Source organism: Terrapene carolina, unplaced genomic scaffold, assembly GCF_002925995.2.
Source record: "Terrapene carolina triunguis isolate 2854851 unplaced genomic scaffold, T_m_triunguis-2.0 Scaffold58, whole genome shotgun sequence".
NCBI classification, from domain to species: Eukaryota; Metazoa; Chordata; order Testudines; family Emydidae; genus Terrapene; species Terrapene triunguis.
In genome coordinates, this window is record NW_020664409.1 from 29,103,219 (window position 1) to 29,123,213 (window position 19,995).

The 19,995-nt window shown below is 38.2% G+C and overlaps 1 protein-coding gene across 8 annotated transcripts in view; it reads right to left on the bottom strand.

Annotated features, from left to right (window-relative positions):
• The window catches only part of PTPRM (protein tyrosine phosphatase receptor type M), a 698,330-nt gene that overhangs the window by 188,995 nt on the left and 489,340 nt on the right, over positions 1-19,995 (bottom strand). For 4 of the 8 annotated variants that reach the window (XM_026661202.1, XM_026661188.1, XM_026661181.1 and 1 more), the window contains one exon: positions 15,225-15,254. The exons of the other annotated variants lie outside the window; for them this stretch is intronic. In XM_026661202.1, the coding sequence (XP_026516987.1) occupies positions 15,225-15,254 (30 nt within the window). The remainder of the gene's footprint in view (positions 1-15,224; positions 15,255-19,995) is intronic. 8 annotated transcript variants of the gene reach the window in all.

The following is a 19,995-nucleotide window of genomic DNA, read 5'->3' on the forward strand; positions in this document are numbered from 1 at the left end:
TGTTAACTTACACAATAAAATCAAATGTACATCCTGCTCATACACAATCTGCAACCATATTTGTTTGTATAAAATGCAGTACAACAGGAAATTCATTGCATATCCCAAAACAGTGATTTATTAATGCTCTGCTGTGCTGAAAGGAAATTCAGAGTCCCACAGACCTTAATCTTACATCATTTGCTTTTTGGAGAGCCCCAGCAATTCTATCCAATTGACAGTATCATTAATATCTGACTCCATTTTACAGTGGACTGTACACACTATATGTCTGCCTCTAAATTAGCACGGAAAGGATGGATTCCTGTATTTTAACCTTCAGTAACTAGCAAGTGAAAAGCAAGTACAAGAATATGCAGCAGACTGGACGGGACAGTACATAGTTAAACTTGTTTTGCATATTAGGTGAACAAGAAAAGTAGAAACCATTACTCTCTGCCTGTGAAGCAACTCCCAAGGCTTCTACAGGGACAGCCATAAAATGTAAGTCTTGCAATACTAATTATATCCTGTTAGAGACCAGTGTAAAACAGGCTTCCAAATACTTCTTGTTTCAGTACGGCCGAGCCACACTAACTTGGGCCCAGATACTGTAAGGTGCTGAATAGCCTTGATCCCCAACTAAAGTTAATGGGCACTCAAAGCACTTAGCACCTTTCTGGAAATACTTTAGCATGGTGCAGGAATGGGCCCTTGTTTTAGATATTTTAAGGTAATCACATCTAAGCTCTCCTGCTCAATTTGTTTTACTCATTTGAGCTAGGTTTTAATACTCCAAGATTTTAAGGCAGTAAAGCTTTCCTTTGTCTAGTCAAATTATTGGCTGTAAATATGACATTTCCTTTTAAGGATACGAATTTAGGCAGCATGCTGATTACCTTACTGGGGGGGAAATACACACACACACACAATCTCATCATCATCAGCTTGTGATTCAAAGCCATCATACACTAAACAACTGAAGCAGCATGTTCTGTTGAACCTCTGTCTAGAAATGTATATGGGTTCTCCATTATTTTCTAAATGAGCCAGCACTCACCAACTTTAGCTATGAAATTTTTTTTAAGAACAAATATTATTTTCTACTTTTAGACTGTGCATCATTGAAAAGTCAAATAATAATGATGCTTATAAATTAATTAATCTCAAGTATGGCATAACAACTATAATCAGCTATAAATCCTTTTGCCCTATTTGCATTTATTGAATTTGCCTTAATTATGCTGCTGCCTAATTATGAAGCTCAATCTAGAGAAGAACTCACAAAACCCAATGGTGCAGAAACCAGAAGACAGTTATTCCACTTCATGGATTTACAGCTTTGGAATCTTACCAAAAAGTAGTTGGAACAGACTATTTGTGAGGCCATTAACATGTAAACAGTGTCAGATGGAAAACACATGACAATGACCTACCATCCTAATGAAAAGTGATATTGAGTTTACTAATTCAGATAAGGGTACACAGATTGCCTTTTCTCCGAAGCGCAAAGGACTGTCACTGAAACAAATGCATGGCCCTTGTTGCAATTAATTTGATTCTTGTTCTTTTAAAGCTTTACTTGTAGATTTAATTAAAGCTTTCACACAACAGGCACATTCAGGAAGTATTTGGGTTTAATGCCTTTCTCTTGAATAAAAGAAAATAACAAAGGTTATGATTCAAATAATAACAGGCAATCATAATATATAAAGTTATTCTTAATAGGTGGGCATTGTTTTGCTCTAACAGAAGTAAACATATTACAGGACTCTTGATTGTACTTGTTATAGTTAACGTTTCATCAGAGCTTTCATTATAACCCCTATTTCAGTGGCTTAAACTGAAAAACTCTCCGTTTTGGAGTTAAAATTGTCCATGATTGGTTTCAACTCAGAGGTGAATATCTTTGAAAATATGAGCAAAGTTCCTTTAACTGCTTTCAGTGGGCAAAGATGGAAAAAATATAAACCCACCTTTTCCCACTAAGAAAATTTTATGGTTTTAGCTCATAAATACCATAGCTCAAAATTCCCTTAACTTTAACATATGAAATGTTCCGATAAGGTAATACTCTCTGAGGACTATTCCTTCTACCAATTTGAAGGGGGAAAAAATTAAAGTAAGTCACAAAATAAGGGAGGGATTTTCAAAACTGCTCGGTGCTGCCCTTCTCTGACTGAAGTCAATGGGAGTTTTACAATGGACTTCAATGAGAGCAGAGTTAGGGCAATGTGAATGCTTTTTGATAATCCCACCGTAAGAGTTTGAGAACTCAAGTTCTCCACATGAGCAGTTATCCTTTTTCTGACAGCACAGCTACAGGACTAACTGCAAGCACCTTCCAGGACTGGGACAGAATTATGCAATCTGATCTCCATTAACAGCCCCTATTAATCCATGCAGAATCCAAATGCAGCTAAGGGACACGACACAGGGGTCACTCTGCTGAATGGATAGCTAATATACCTGTAGAAAGTGTTCACTGTAGAAAACTTTCCCCCAGGTGGGTTTCAAAATACATATAGATTCTGTACTGAAATATTTATTTCCTTAAAAAGCTCATAAGTTGTACATGAGGGAACCTCTCTCCTGCAAAGCATATCAGTTCTGTAAGCACCTGTAAGTTTCTTAGACCTGTTAACCCAGGACACTTTTCTCCTCTAAAAATCAACAGAGAAATTAAAACACAAAAACATATGTTAATGTCACATTACAGGAATGTTCACAGTACAAATTTCCTGTTCAAATTTCAGTCGATCTATGAGCTAAGGTTCCCAAAGTAATATTGACGGCAATATTGAATTCTGAACATTCCTTTTAATAAGACTCTGAGCTGCTAATACTTATGCATGTGAACAGACCTATTAAGTTCAACAGAATTTTTCCTGTATGTAAAAGTTACTTGTGGGTTTCAGTGCTGGTGTGACTAGGTGACATACATTTACAATAAATATTATGCTGTTACATATGTACCTAAAAATGTACAGAATGGGCAATGTGGCTAAGTTAACGTCACTGTGAGAATATTGAACTTTTTCAACTCCTAACCGCTGAAGGCCAGATCCTAGGAGGAGTTTGGGAATGACATTAGCCAGAGAGGTTGTGGGGCAAAAGCTTGTTACATAAGGATTCCCCGATGCTGCTCCTGTGCCACACTTGCTTGCTTTCCACATCCCAAAAAGGAAGCAAGGCTTTGGGGGGAAGGGGAGAATCATGGGGTTTCTCTGCGGCTGACTTGCCCTCATACAGTTATTGCAGTGGGGCCCAATTTAGAGCAGCGCTGACAGTACTCTAACTGAGAAACAAACCAGTCCCTATCTGGCCCCAGTAGTCTTAACTCTGCCCCTCTTCTTCATGGGTCCTTTGCTGAGTGGATATTAGCCAGACTCAAGATGTAGCCTGACATGCTTACATTAGTAAATAATGTTGCGAAATTATTTGCCAATGCCCTCTCTAAAAGACCCTTACTGATTATGCACTGCTTACTTTGCTACATTTGTAAAATTCTATGTTAATTATCACCATGTGGTAGTGTCCCCAAATAATACCCCAAATGTTTGATTCCTACAGAAGCAGCTGGAGTATACTTTGAATTCGTAAGTTTTCATCATGAATGGGTGAATACACTGCATTTATGTTGCTGCTTTTTGTCACAAACATTTGAATTGTTGTATTGTCTAAACTGACGATAATGCATGTTAAAATATTTACAGATATCTACAGATTTATAGATGTTATGGTTTTAGCTCATAAATACCATGGCTCAAAATTCCCTTAACTTTAACATATGAAATGTTCCGATAAAGTATTATTCTCTGAGGACTATTCCTTCTACCAATTTGAAGGGGGGGGGGGTGGAATTAAAGTAAGTAGAAATCATTTATTAAAATATTTCTTAAATTTTTTCTTTTTCCTTTTAAATGCTTAAAATCATGTAGTACTGTTGCTTGTCACATAACTTTCATATCAATACAAGCCAATGGATGACAACATGATACAAAAAATGTGAGGCGATAAATATTTTTATCTGTAGACATCTTACAGGTTTCTTTTACATAGGTAATGAAAATTGATGGACTCAATGCATTGGAGACAAGTCCTTGTTATTACTCTGGAGAAGGCAGGTGCAAAATTATAATGGTTCATATAATATAATCAGCAAACATTATACCTCCTGTAAGCAGCATTTGACAGTAACTAAGTCTCCCTATCTGAGCAAGGCTCCCATTGAAGTAAATAGGAGGTCAAAGGGAGATGATTTCACCATAGAGATGTAGTCTAGGCTGACTGGGAGATACATTGGTGGGCTCTAAAATCCTCAGTCAGAATTAAAAGTTGTACCTCCCATAATAAAATCTGCGGGAGAATGGTAGCAGCACTGGCACCTGGCATTTTTCAGGGTGAATTCCCTTCCCCAGGCAGTTTTCTCTACATGTATATATAGAGTGCAAAGAGAAGTGCTCCATGCCTGAAAGTGGAAATTTGCACAGTACATATATTACACACTAATCTCATACATGTTAGGAGTAAACCGTTGGGAGTAAACAGAGTGTACACGGATGTGGCATTAATTGAATATCATCTTGCTTTTCTAGGTTTTGGATATATTCTTAGCAGTACCTACCCAATATTCTACTTTATTAAAAATAAGTATATGACATTCAACAGTATATAGTAAAAATAATTACATTCCCCATGTTATTGTTTGAAGTAAAATATTTTCCTTCCACTTAAATGCTCTTTTAAATAGCCTCTTTTGTTACAAAAAACTACAGCAGAGAGAGATCAGAAAGAATAAGGGGAGAGGAAAGGTGATCTTGTGGCTAAAGGGATGAGGTTTTGAATTTGGACGACTTGGTTTCAATTCCCAGTTCTGCCCCAGGCTCCTTATGTGACCTGGGACAAGTAATTTAATTTCTTTGTGCCTCAGTAGCCACCTGCAAAACTGGAATATTAATAATTCCTTATTCCAGCTATTTACCTGTTTTTAGACTGAAAGATCTTTGGGGCACACACACTCTATGTGTGTGTACAGTGCCTAGCACAATGCGGTCCCAACCTGGGAAGAAGTAATTAGTCATTTTTTTCTGGATGTCATGTTTAGACACAAGTCAATTTGGAAGGGCTCAAGGAAAGAGCTGGAGGGAAGGAAGTGGAGGATGCACTAGCAGACTGCATACTCTAAGACTCTGGAGACAAAGGGCAGCAGGGGAAAGGATGGAAGTAAGAGAAGGAGGTGGATTTGAAGATAATATTTTCCAATCAGAATAAACATGACAGTGATTGCAGGAAGAGGGAAAGGAGCCCAAGGAAAGAGAGCAGCTAAAGAGAAGGAGGAGGGAGGAAGGAGACAGCGAGGAGAGAAGATGCAAAGGGACAAAGTCAACAAAATAGGATGCAGGAAAACTTGAATATTGCAGACTAGGAGGGTGGAACTTGTGATGAAAGTGAAAAAAAGCTGGAGAAAAAAGGGAGACAAAGGTAGGGTTTAAAGGTAAATTAGAACACAAAGTAATTTCGTTTGTAGATGGAGAGTGATACTTGCAAAGAACATTTAACCAATGTACAGTACTCCAGTCTTACTGTTCTAAATCCAACAAAAGGGAGGCAGAGTTGCAGTACTTTATTCAACGTACATCTAAGTATATTCCTGCTGGGAGCATATGTTCAGTCTCTATAGGCAACAAGAGCTGGTTTCCCTCGCTGGACTTTCATTTTACCTTTTTTTAAAAAAAAATTGGTGTACAATTTGTAGACTATAGAATATTAAAATACTGTCCATGATGTCTCATTGTTAGTAGTAACAGTAGTACTGGTATTGTGATAACAACTAGATGTCCCTGTTAAGGATCAGGGCCCCATTGTGTACACGTAACAGTCCCTGCCTCCAACATTTTACAATCTAAATAAATGTCAACCACTTCATTATTTCATTTGATCCTTTTAGAATATTACAGTCCATCATCCTGCAGTCCTTTTGAAGGCCAAACTCCCACTGACACTGAGGCAAAATTGGGCCTGAAAATGATGATAATCTTATTGCTGTGTGCATATTGAATAATCTAGGAAATGTTTGTAGTAGGTGAACGAAGACTTTAAATGCAAGTCTATCCTAATCAGCTACTTACTGTAACTGGATAGGCATATTCTTATAAGCATTAACACAGTGGGCTTGATGCATTGCCCCTATTCTGGCTGCTTGTACTGCCTGGCAACACTTTGCAAGGTTAATCTCTGAGTGGCTTTAAACAAGCTCAAATGGCACTAATCACGTGCTCCTCCCATCCCCCAACCTGTATAAAGAGCATGACTAGAGAATGATTTCTTCGGGTGTACTGAGTCTCTTTCAGACAAGTTAGAGTAACCCCAAGGCTGTTCTAACTTGTGCCCCTAAGATTAGAGGACCAGAAAGAGGGAGAAAAATTATCCCCTCCCACAGGTGCGCTGAATGTAGCTTAGGAACACCTAAGCATGTGGCCCAACATCTGACTTTGTTGTATCTCAGATTTTAGAATTAATGTGAGAAATCTCAGCAGAAGCCATCCTGAGTTTCAGTCACCAAAAAGAAAAATAAATTGGCTTCTGTATAAGCTTTGCAGCTCAGCACAGGTAGTAGTAGGTTTTATCTGGCACAAGCTCTATAAAATTCTCCTCTACTCCAGATGCTGGCTCCTCTTATTTGGATCATTGCTGCTGTTGGGTTGGCACAAGAACTAACCAGAACTATGCAAGATTCTTCTGACAGTAATATGAATTTCTTTCTGTACCTTATTTTAAATCAGCAGTAAAATAAAGTATTTGATAATTTCACTCTCCTCGTATATCATAACTGAAAAATAAGCTTGCTTCCAACAATCATGATAATTCTTGCAAAATTATTTCTTTTTTTATTGGGGCACTTTGTCAAGGCTGATAAGACTTACAAAGTTGTGTTTTGATTTGTGACCACCTCATACTATCCTTCCACTCTGCCTGCCTGCTTAGTTCTTGCGAACGGCAATTTGGCCAGTTCCATCTATGAAGTACCTCCACTGACTTCACTTAAGTTCCGCTTCGGATGAATTTGGGCCATTTTCTTGAAATGTGCAAGAAAATTATTGCAATGGCAGAATCTTGAAGTATCTGCTCACAATGGAAGCAGAGGGTCAGCATGACAAATTAGCCCAACTGTTGTGAAAGCAGCAGATGAGGGTGACTGAAGCATTTTTTTAATTCTCCAATGTCCCAGTAAGACATTTCATCACAGGAGAACAATAGCAAAGAAAATTGAAAGAGATAAAAACAGGAAGTGCATGCCATTCAAAGCAAATGGCCCTTGTCCTTCACTGAGGATCTTGCAGTAGCACTGTATCCTTTTCAGTTGCATTATGGTAGAGAAGAAGCTCAAGGAAGAAAAGTGGAAAAGAAGAGAAAAGAAGGTGGGGAAAAAGGATGTGCAAACTCTTTATACTGAGAAGATTTTCCTTGAGGAAATGAGAGAATACTGACAGATGCTACCTTGAGACAGATTATCATTAATCTAGTTATAACCCCTGCTGATACGGTCAAATAAACGTATTTCAGCCAAAGCATCGTTTATGGGATTCAAGGGGTATTCAACGGATTAAAGACTAAAAAGTTCAAACAAAAATATAATTACTCCGGAAAGCTAATACAATACTAATGACTAAAGAAACTCAGTGCCCTATTCTGACATCATTCAAGAGACAGCAACATCATGTTATAGCTGCTCTTTGCTGTATAATACAAGAGACTAAATCTATGGCATATTAATGAAAAGAAGTTTTAGGTTGGTTTCACAATATTACTTCCCCCCACCTTTTTATTTTTATTTTATTTTTTTTTAAAACAGAAGTCTCAGTTGCACACAAAGCAACATTTACCTCATTGTCCTACTCAGCAGACACCTGATGGCACTTGGTTCGATATTTCTTTAAAACACCCTGCAAACTAACAACTCAATCTATTAGAAAACTACAGTCCTTAAGCAACAAAAATTACTTAGCAAATTGTGGTTTCACCATGCAGTATAGCCTATTTGGTGTTAAGACATTTATAGCATCAGTGTTGTAGCATATTATGGGATTAAGGAGCACCTGTTTTCAAGGACATTACCCTTCTTGACAGCAAATACCAATACTTAACAGGAAAAAAAAAATCCCCAAGCACTGTTGAGATTTGCAGTGAAAGATTTTAAAGTTGCGCTTTAGTTATCTGTGAATCCAGAATGAGATGTCAGAGACAGAAAGGCATGAAATAGTCAATTGTCCTTTTTACCTTAGGGATGTTTCTATTTTAGCCTTGAGGAAAGTGAATGAATATTATTCAGCGTATAATGTCCTCTTTTAAGGCTCTATTCAACAAAATAGTCTGCCCAGACTGACTGCTGTTGTATCCAAGTGTGATTGATTTGGGAACCAAAAGTCTTAGCAAACTCTGAACACCAGCAGGAACAGTGAAGTATGTATTTAGTCCTTTCTTCCACACCTTTACAGTGAACATGGCCCACACGGATGAAGTGGTGACACTGATTGAGCCAAGTTCAATTATAAGAAGGAAACCCAGGCACTGAAACAGAGATGAGTTGTCCACCACATAGAGGGAAAATCCGCTCTCTCCCCCTACACCCACCCAACTCAAACCTGTATATTAGTCTGGATTGAAAGACATGACTAAACTTTCACTAATGAGGAGAGAACAAATGATATAGACTGCAAAGTCCCTTTTCTATCAACATACTACTGTAGTTTAGCTTCTAAAGCTGTGGTACATACAAAAAATAATACATGTAAACTGAGACTGGCTCTTTAAGAAGAGGAAAAAAACCCACCTTCAGCTCATCTGAAAATTTACTGCTTGACACTGAGGGAGCACGGATTGTAACTAAATGTAATTGTATGACCAGCATAGCAATCAATCAACTCTGATATCAATCCTCACTCTCTCTGTAGTACAACAAAAATCTAGCACACTGCAGATTAAGGTTTCTCATTCAAGAGAACTGGGCTAAAATACTTTGGTAGTCTGGAGGAGTACCTCCAGAAAATGGCAGTGCCCACCGACCTGTTGATGTAAAAGGGGTAAGTTTAGAGTATGAATCTAAAGGTTCCCTGGAAAAGATGACCTAAAGCAAAGTTATTCCTCCAAGTCAACTCATTTTGTGATATGATCTCTGTATCACTTCATAAAAATTATTTTAATTTGTCTAACCGTGGCTCTGGGTGAGAAAACTTGCTAAAAAATTCAGAAAGATCTTAAAGAAAACAAACTTTTATATAATAGTATTCTGAATTTTAAATGGCATTTGGCTGGTTCTTTTGTGTATATTTTCTGTGTGGGAACATGTATGTAATATGTGGCTGTAAAACAATCCAGTTATTTGATTGGGGGAATGGTGAAGAAGCCGGGAATTAGCAGAAGGAAAAAAAAATATATATATATATATATGTATATATAAAAAAAGAGGAAGGAAGACTCTTGTGATTTTTTAATTGACAAAAACATATTAGTTTTGAGATTTCTTATTATCTGCATTTAAGAAGTAGATATTGTGCCTCTTCATAGAAACACACAGCAAATAGCCCAGCAGTATGTATTTTTTCTGTGTAGTAGGCATAAGGATTTTCTGAAACATGTTCATTTGTTATTGTAGACACTGTTGATTCAGCAAACACTTCAATTTATGTCATTATAGACATCTGCGGCCATCTGCACCAAAATTTATGGGACAACATCCCCAAATCCTGGAAGACTAGCTTGCAAGACAGGATTCTGATGATTTCACAGACCACCAACATCACATTTTTTGTGGTTACAGAGATGTTATTAAAGAACCAAACTTCAATATCTATAAACTTTGTATGGTATCTTACAGGGGTTATAAGTGGACATTGTAAATATACAACTGGTATAACAGATCTAATGGTCAGCTCAACATATTCATGTTCTTCTAACCTCAGGAGATAATTTCTTCCAAAAGCTCTCTTCTCTGGAACAAGTTTTATAGCTAGTTAGAGGGATGCTAGCTCATGTAACTTCCTCCCACACTCCAGTATTTTTGTTTCTAATTCTTTCCTTCACCTGGGAATTTGCAGCCAGCTGGAGTTCTAGGAGCAACTCCAATGTGTGACTGAGGATGGGAATATAGAACTGACTCCAGCACCAGTAGAAATTTTCTACATAAATGGAAGGTTTTAAGTGTGACCACTGTACAATTCCTAAAATGCTCAGTAAGTTGCCTCATGTCATTCCCAAGATCTTAAATGCCACATTTTGGATATTTTCATATTGCAGATTATAAGGTCTTCTGTCAACTATTTTTGTCTTTTGTGCCATCAGATACTGTGAAAGTCATGATAGGTTTAGGAAGAGTCACAGATTTGGCTTCTGTACAGAGGTCTCATGCAGAAGGCCTAAATCCAGCATTTAAATATGGCAGAGGGGATATTTTGAGCCTGCTCAATAAGGAACAACCTCCCAGGCTATGGAGCTCAAATAGGCAACAGAGGACAATTGTGTCTTAGTGGGGCCCTTTATTGTGCTATTTTTATGAGTGGGAAGGTGTGATTTTCATATGTTTTTATTAACTATTACTAATGCTTTTGAGAGTGAGTGAAGAAGTTGAATTTTTACAGGTGAGTAGTTTTGACCATCTCTGAGCCAAACAAGACTATCAGGGCAAAGATACAGAACTATTTTTGGAACATAGGAATTTTCATGTTGGACCAGACTTGTGATCCATCTAGTGCAGTATCATGTCACCACAGTGGCCAGTGCCAATGGTAAAGAATTGTGTGATTAAAATAATTAAAACACACAGTGATTGGTTTTGGGTTCTAGGTGGAGAGTTTCTGGGGACTGAGGATCTGTAAGGTGTGCACTGGGTGTATGCATGGTGCAGAACATTGCTAGGTACTGGGCTGGTGAGAGTTGTGCTGCTCTTAATAGGAGTTGGCCAGCCCAAGGTGGGGAAATTGAGTTCTCTTGCCTCTTGTCCCCCTTTCTCACACAATGTTTAGCTATGGGGAAAGTGCCTCTTCCCCTAGGGCTGAGCCCCATGTAGGCAGATGGGAGGGGGAAGAGATGTAGCAATGCTGGGCTGCAGGAGAAGGGAAGAGAACTTCTCTTTCTCTCTCCTTTACTTATCCCTGATGGGACCTACTTCCCCTGGGATTTAGATGCAGCCAATGATGCCCACTCCTCCCATGATTTTATTTGAGACTCAAAATAGTTGGGGTTTTTCCTAAAGTCCCAACTCCTGCATTTATGGGATTACATGAGAATATTAGCTTTCATTTTTAAGTAAGTTTCTAGCCCTGATGAGTTGCAGAAAAAACCCTTGATAATGTGAACTGTAAAGGCTGAACAAACAAAAAAAAAAGGCAAATAAAGAACCAAACATTTATTGTTTTTTAAATCTCATTATTTGGGGGAAGGTTTGACTTATGATTTTTTAATTCCTGGAGGTGTTAATACTGCTTCTTTTTTGTTTGTTTGTTTTATATTTTGTTTTCAACCCTTGCAATTCATTTTTAGGTCATGTCCCATCAGCTGAAAATCACTGGCCTAATATCTAAAGCCTGGAATGATTTGCATTTTTAGGCAAGTTGGGAAAAGATTTTATTTCCATTTACCTACAATATCACAAATGACTTGTGATAAGGCACAGTTCTTAGCAAGAAACCAAAAAAACCCAACCATCCAGTTCTATGCAATTATGTTGAGTAAATATTTAAATTTTAAATCACCTTCACAACAAACCATCTCAGATATTAATCTCAACCTAGTGGCCAACAGCAACAAGAAACGTTACCTTTGCAACCATGTCATTTGAATTTTGAACACATTTTATGTGTGGCTACCTGGTGATGTAATATCTTCCTAACTCATTGCAGTTGGTTAGTGCAATCAGTTACTAGTCTGTTCCCAAGCTCAGGCCTCATCTATACTTGAGAATATGCCCAGTTAATCAGCCAGTAGCCAGAAACTGGGGTAAACTCAACAGTTTTCCTTATCTACTGCTGGGGTTTGCACCAGTGCATCCTGGCTTCTAGGCACTATTGCTAAACTCACAGGATAGATATGGCCTTGGTCTAATCTCAAACAAAATAAAAGACTTAAAAAAAGTTAATGGTTATGGCCAGAACAATGGGACTTGTTCTTATGTGATCTACAGGCTTTTCTAGTTCATCAGCTAAACTGGAGTTACATAATAAGCTACTAATGTAATTTTACTGCTCTCACTAATGTCATTGGGGTTCTGTCCATCAAAACATGTCAGGAGAAAACAGAATTATGTCTGTGCTGGTTGTCATCTTGAGGAAACTAGTCATTATACATGAACATCACGAATGGCAGCTTATCTATTCTTACTTCTCCCACATGGAATAAACAGTTAAGTCCAGGGAACTACTGCAAAGTTAACTACTACAGAATGTTCTATAATCTTATGAACAAAAGAACTCACACAGACTTAACTACTCACTTACAGCCCAAACAATTTGCTCCCTGATTGTGGTGAATGGTATAGAATACAATAGTGACTCGGCCAAGGGAATAATGGGAGGAATGTTTCTGGCATAAGCACCAAAGCCTATTATGGAGAAAGATTATTATTAATGGCCGCGCTCAACTCCTTCCTGTGTGACACCTCTTGACTGGCTACCTAGTAAATACAAGATAAAATGATATGTTGTGTGTCAAATATGCACAGCTGTAGCTAACACCTCTGATGATCCAGCAGCAGTGCAAGCTATCTGCCAATTTTTTAAAAATATTAGAATGGTTTTAGAGGTGGCAGGTCATTAGGAAGAGAGAGCACATTAGGAGACTTTGCTGCATGCAAGACAATGATATATATTTTAGTACATAGGTTCCTGGATGATGTGACTGGATGGATGTCACATCCTATGCTTGCAATGTCTGATCAGTAAACTTTAATATGATACCCAGAATACTGATGATAAATTAAGGATGGCACCATACTTCAACCCAGATTCTTTGGGGACTCTTTTAAAAATAAACCATGTGCTAAAATCCATATCTACTTCCACTTTCCTAGATCAGTTAAGAAAAATGGCATCAATTCTGTATTGACTTGCAACCCACTGATTTCAGTGGGAGTTACGTATGCTGTAAAGCAATGTAGAATTTGGTCCTTTCCCAGTGCCCACTTTTCTCTACTTACTTTTCTGTACTGTGTATGAACATAAAAGAAAATAACATGGCAGGAAACTAGGTCTTACATGGACAATTTCAAGGTCAACATTTTCTAAAGTCTAAAAACCAACTTCAGCAGCGGAGCCTACATACATTTGTGGGTTACAAGCAAATATATGAACAATCATGATATACATATGGCTAAGCTGAGTAATCACCCATATCCATATTGTCCATATTGTCCCTTTGTGTGATATTACATCCTGACTTGTCCTTATCCTGTAATTGGAGCTATGTGGGCACAAGGGTCTGCCTGTGTGGGTCCAGTTACAGGATCAGGGCTTGTAAAATCTTTGGGATAGCAATGTATCTCTTGTGTGCCTTTTGTGAAGGGCCTAGCACACTTGGAGGTAAAATAATAAGTAATAATTTTGGCTTACAAACTTTGAGAGTGGTCTGTCCCATCTTTAATCCCTGTTTAAGTAATTCATATATACTTGTAAACCCAAGCATACATATGTGTGTACTAAATCTATATTATACACACTATACATCACGAGTGTGCTTATTTTCATACCAAAACTGTTGAAAGATTGTAACTGGGATTGCAAAGTAAAGCATTTGGAAGTTAGGAAATGACAGAATTAAGGTTAAGAATTAAGGTTACCTATGCAATTTGTGTGTATTATGATACAATCTTTAGTTACATAGTTTTTTAAGCACAAGTCCCCTTCATCCATTAATATACAGGATGCTCAGTGAATGAAGTAGCAGTTCAGCATTTTTCTCTGTCCTCTAAATTCGCTGCATAATCCCCCACCATGCATCGAATACAGATTTTTAAAAATTTCCCCATGAACTCTTTTATTTTGCTCATCTTTGTAATATCTGAATATCTTACAAATACTTATACATTTATTTTCAAAACTCTCCTGTGAGATAGAAAGTATTTTTATTCCCATTTTACAGATCGAGATCGAGAGCTGAGGCAGAGAGAGATTTAGGCCAAAATTTGCTAAGGAGTCCACTAATTTTGGGTGCCTCAGTGAGTGCCCAGCTTCAGACACCTAAGGCTTTTTTCAAAGGTGCCGAGTTGGGTACTTCATTTCAATTTGAGTGCTGAGTGTTGAGCACTTTTGAAAATCAGGCCTCACATGTCTCAAATTGGGTACCTGAAAAACACAGATTTATTGACAGTCTCCAAAAATGATGGTTTAAGCAACTTGCCCAGCATCACGTAGGAAGTCTGTGACAGATCTATGGATAGAATCCAGTCTCTTGAGTCTTAACCTATGCCTTAAAAACCAGACCATCCAACCGCCCTCTGATTCAATCAATACACACACCTTCCAACCTCTGCTGAGAATGAGGTAAGATTCCTACAGGCCATAGCCTCATCCACTGCACAACCTTATCTCATTCACCATTCATTGGGTGCAAAGAATGAAACGGGTCCTGTGAAAAAAAGTATTATGTGATTACACTATTAAAGACTGCATCAAAACACTTGATTTCTTTATATATAGAAAACTATCTTTCTTCAGGTCCATATACTTCCTGAAGCTCATACACTTCCTGTTAAATCGGTGTTGTGCCTTTTAGATCCACTCAAAGAATGGCAACTCATGACATTTATGCACCATCTTTATTTATGAAATAAAAGGAAAATCTGCAGAGCAAATGGATGCAAATCCTTGTACACACGTCCACACATCACAATATTTTGAGCAGGACAAATGAGAAGGAAAACCCTAAATCAGTCCTAAAAAGAATTTGTCTTCCAAAAATATTTGTAAAATGCCAGTGAGATTTATGATGCCTACCACTATTTTTCAATTTAAAAAATTAATCATATTACTGTATTCAAAAATACTGAAACACACAGTATGAGGCAAAGGAAACCATAAGAAAATGTCAAATTGGTTAAAATGACATGACATTATTAACCATGTTGTTTTTAGCACTGTAAAACTTCCTTTGTGAAACTCAAACACTTTGAAGTTCCATCATTAGGATTCACTATTCACGCATGGAACAACATGGCAGAAAGCATGTCTCTGATGATGCACAAAGAAGTTACTTACAGGTAATAAGTGTAGGAGTGATAGCTTCTTCTGCCATGATGGTGGAAGGATTTAGGCAGTGGTGGAAAAGATGAAATGGAAGGAAAGAAAAGCCAAATATTAATGTATGAAAAATCAAGATGAACTGAGACCAGAAGTGGTGACACAAATGAAAGGTAGTACAAATGCATCTCAGGCATATCATGCAATATCTGTCCATTCCAGATATGACATAAATCTACATAAAATTTTAAGCAGTAAAATACATAATACCTCACTGAAATGTTAAATTAGACAGTTTAAAACAAGTATAACAGCTAAGTAACATATTAGATACATAATAGTTATGTATTATATACATCCATATAATACATACACAGACACAGACACACACACACACAGACATAAGGTGCTAAACATGCTTTTATTTCACATTGTATTAATTGGTTTAGGAAGGACATGGCATCTCTACTGCATTAGTTAGAAGTTTAGGAATGAAAAGTCTTAGAATGCTTATAAAGTAGCTTCTCTTCCTGGCAGAGTACTGTGGAGTTTTTTTGGAGGCTCTTTCTAGTTGCTCTCGTTCCTTAGAGACCTTAAAACTTAGCCTACCATGGATATGATTAGCCTGACTTGTCACCCAAAGCTTGTTTCTAGAAAGCCAAATAAACTGTCAAAGTATGTTTCCACTTTTCATTAGGCATTTCATTGCAGAAGAAAAATGAAATAACTTCCTTGTCCCTTTGTGTCAGAATTACTTTTATAACCTTGGCTATATTACTTCACAAAGAGTGAAATTCACTCCTTCCCCAAGTAAAAGGACTATATTCAGGGATCACAGTGGAGGTTTACTGGTGGTGTGAAGACAGAATCCATCCCCAGTCTGTGGGCAGAATCCTGCATCTCTACTATTTCTGCCTCTGGGAATACTACAAAAGGCCACTTGGATCCCAAGCCTCTTCATCCATGTAAGCATGGATCCAGTGCTCTTTCCCACCTGAGCTCCCTCACAATGATTCCCTCCACTCCACATTCAGAGCCAGTGAGGAACCCGCTGCTGCAGTGGGCAGAGTGCACAGGGCCTCCTGCCCAGCTGTGCCGCCTGCTGCTGCACCTCTCTCCCTCCCTGATCAAGGCTCCTGAAAGCAGGGAGAGGCAAAGCCCTTCACAAAGGGATGAACTTCACCCTGCTCAGATTCAAAATATTGATTCTAATTAAAAAGAAGCTTATTCTCCAAAAACCATCGCCTCGCCATAGCTACAAATAATGTTAATGTACTGGTAAGATAAAAGACTGAAATAAACTGGGTAGGCATCTGTAATTCTCACAGCACACAGATACAGTGCTTTGACTATGGCAAAAACTTGTAAACAGGCCTCGCAAAGGACTACCACAAATGCTAACTTGCCTTAGGCTACATGCTGCAGGCATCCCTTTGAAAACTAGGCTTTCATCACATTTTCTCTCTCATCTTCTTTGTTTGAGGATGCCTTCAGAAATATTTTCCAGTTTTTATTCCTATTTTTCTGATACTTAACAGTATTGTTTAAACACAAAAGGCTGGTACTGAATATTTAATCATATGTGGCACATTTGCAAAATGCACACCTGTTAAAACTGGATTTAAAAAGAGAACCAAGAATACGGTAACAGGAAGGCTATGGATAAAATCCTGCACTTCTTACTCAGGTATATCTGCTACTAAATTCAGTGCCTGCAGGAAGGGTGCAGGATTGGGCTGTATGAAAACGGTTCTGGTTACTTATATTGTGTTGGGAGGAGGTTGTTTTGGTATGTGGTATAATCATAATTATCTTTTTTTTCCCTTCTCTTTTCAGAAATTATTCATTATCTAGCTCCCATTTAGAATCTCATGACACCGCAAACCCTATTCCTTGCCATATGTTGCCGTGACAGAGATTTAATGTAATTAGTACAAATGTTCTCATACATCTAAAAGATATATAGCAATTTTAGAAACAACAATAAATATAATTAATCAGTGCAGCACGGCTGGTGCTTGTACGCATAATTCTGCCAAACATGTTATTGAGATAAATTATTCTGTTTAAAAAACGTTGAAAACTCAGGTGCTTTAATTTGTGTAACTACATCAAATTACAATTTGATATAATAGGAGAAAAATTAAATGTCTCATGTTCAAGTTATTTTTATATTGAGTTCTTATAATGTGAGCAAGAAGTTTTAGAAGATGAGACTCCTTGAAAATTAGATTCTGAAGTTTTAAATCCCCAACAATTCTGAGGTGCCGCAAAGAGAAAATTTGTTATAAAAATATAATGTTCTAAACCTGGGTAATTTAAGAAATAGAAAACTAAGACTTACAAAAACATTAGATCATTTAGCAAAGACACTGTCCATGCTTTGGAAAAATCTCAGTTTTAGAAAAGCAACCTTAAAAACTGAGTTCCATTTTACTTTTGATATATGTGGATAGGTCCTTTGGCATGTTTTATAAGTGGAGGTTAACCCAGGTGGCATAGTTAGTATAGTGGCTTCTGCGCCACCCCTCTTCTGCAGCTGGCATAGAAGGCATGGCAAAGGGAAAGGAGGGCCTGGTTGGGTCTTCCCCTTGACCTGAGTTATCTCTTGTTTCCATACTGACTGCTGGGAAATGTTGGCAGCTGGTGGAAATTAGAACAATCTGAGCTACATCAAGGGAGTGGACTAGTGCAGTTAGTCTCAACCAGGGGTCTGGAGCCCCCGGGGGACCATGGGCAGGTTTCAGGGGGTCCACCAAGCATGGCTGGTATTAGACTCGCTAGGGCCCAAGGCAGAAAGCCAAATCCCTGCCATGTGGGACTGCAGCCCGGGGCCCCGAGCCCCACCACCTGGGGCTGAAGCTGAAGCCTGAGCTTTGTGTTGCCCCTTATGGTATGGGGCCCTGGGTAATTGCCCTGCTTGCTATCCCCTAACACCGGCCCTGGCTTTTATATGCAGAAAAACAGTTGTTGTGGCACAGGTGGGCCATGGAGTTTTTATAGCATGTGGGGGGGGGGGGACGGCTCAGAAAGAAAAAAGTTGAGAACCCCTCGACTAGTGCACTGCAAGCTCAGCACCAGAGAGTGGAAAGGGCATTCTTGAGTAGCACTAAGCATTCCTTACCCATTCAAACAGATACATACATTAGAAACTATTAGAAGGCTCAGGCGTATGTGCATCTCAGAGTGGAAACAAAAGAAGCACACAAGAAAACAACCCTTTTTTGTTGTGGAGAACGGAGGCAGTTTCTGACACAATCAAATATCAATAGCCACTGGTTTACTACACTCCCACAGCAGCAACAAGATGGTAGCACAAACTGGAACTGCTGCATCCCAAATAAACACACCCTCGAGCAAACCTCTCCCATTAAATCTAAATTTTCAACCTCCATACTTTTTGGAAATTTAATTGAAATAACAATAATTAAAAAAAGGAAAGAACAGATAGACAATACAGTAGATTGAATTATGCCTTTTATCTATCCATCCCTCCCTCCCTGCTATTATCCAACAGCCTTAATACAATTTTGGAAAGCACTCCTATTTATTATTATTGTTTACCAAACATTACAGGAATATTGCGATCACTTTCATTCCACTGTTGTTGTTTTTTTTTATAATTTGCCAGTGAAAGCAAAACTTCCTTTATGCATGTAGTTGTCAATGAGGTCCTGCAATTTTCAATGCAGGAATGTTGGAGGCAGGGGGAGATTGGGTAAGTTGCTTGAAACTGTGCAATGAGGGCTAGATTCAAATTCCATTCAAGTCAATGGAAAGACTCCTACGGACTTCAATGGGCTTTGGACCAAGTCTTAAGTGAGACAGACAGATCATATTTGAGAGCAGGACACTCCACAGGCCTGATTCTGATTTCGTGGACATCACTGTAAATTGATATCGCAATCATGACCCAGGTCCCTCTATCCATTGTAGTAGCCATTATAGCAACCAGCATCTTTATGCTGGAAGAAGGGTTTAGTGGTTGGTGCATCAAACTAGTAGACAAAAGTCTAGGCACTATTCCTAGCTTTGCCGCAGATTCCTTATATGCTCTTAGGTAGGTCACTTAATTTCTCTGTGCCTCAGTTTGTAAAATGAGAATATTATTTAAGAACCACTTTAGAAGAGCATTGGGAGATTTAATTAATATAGGGTTATGAAGTGCTTTTGGGGTTCTCGGATGCAAAGTTCCACAGAAATGCAAGGTAATATTTTTGGACCCAGTCCTGAATTCCTTACTCAGTTAAAACTCCTGTTGAAGTAACTGATGCCCAATTATCAAGAAGTATAATCATCACATGGTACAATATTGATAAATTTGTTTCACTCAGAAGTAGTTAAAGTACCATAAAACTTATTGACATATGATATTGCCCTTACATTACAATTGTACTTAGCTTGCAAAACAATTATAAATTCTCTTTGAATGCATAATATATACACAGTAACTGAACATAGGTGAAACATAGGGACCCTAGGTCGCTTAGCCAATTGATACTCTACTGAATAACTGGTTCAAGTTTTACTTGGGTCATAAGTGCAATCATTTCAGGGTCTGTCTATGCTACAACTATATGTTAGGAGACCTGGACAAAACACAATCATCCCTATATCTGTTTAAAAGCTGGCTACATCTTGTAATGTAGTTGAGTCCTAACTGTACTCTACAGTCTCTGTTCAAGCCTGCAGTGTGGTTCAGGGACATGGTTAAACATTAGTTATCCATAAGTCCCATCTACACTACAAGATAGAATGGCCTTCTAACAATGTCAAGGGACAACATTTT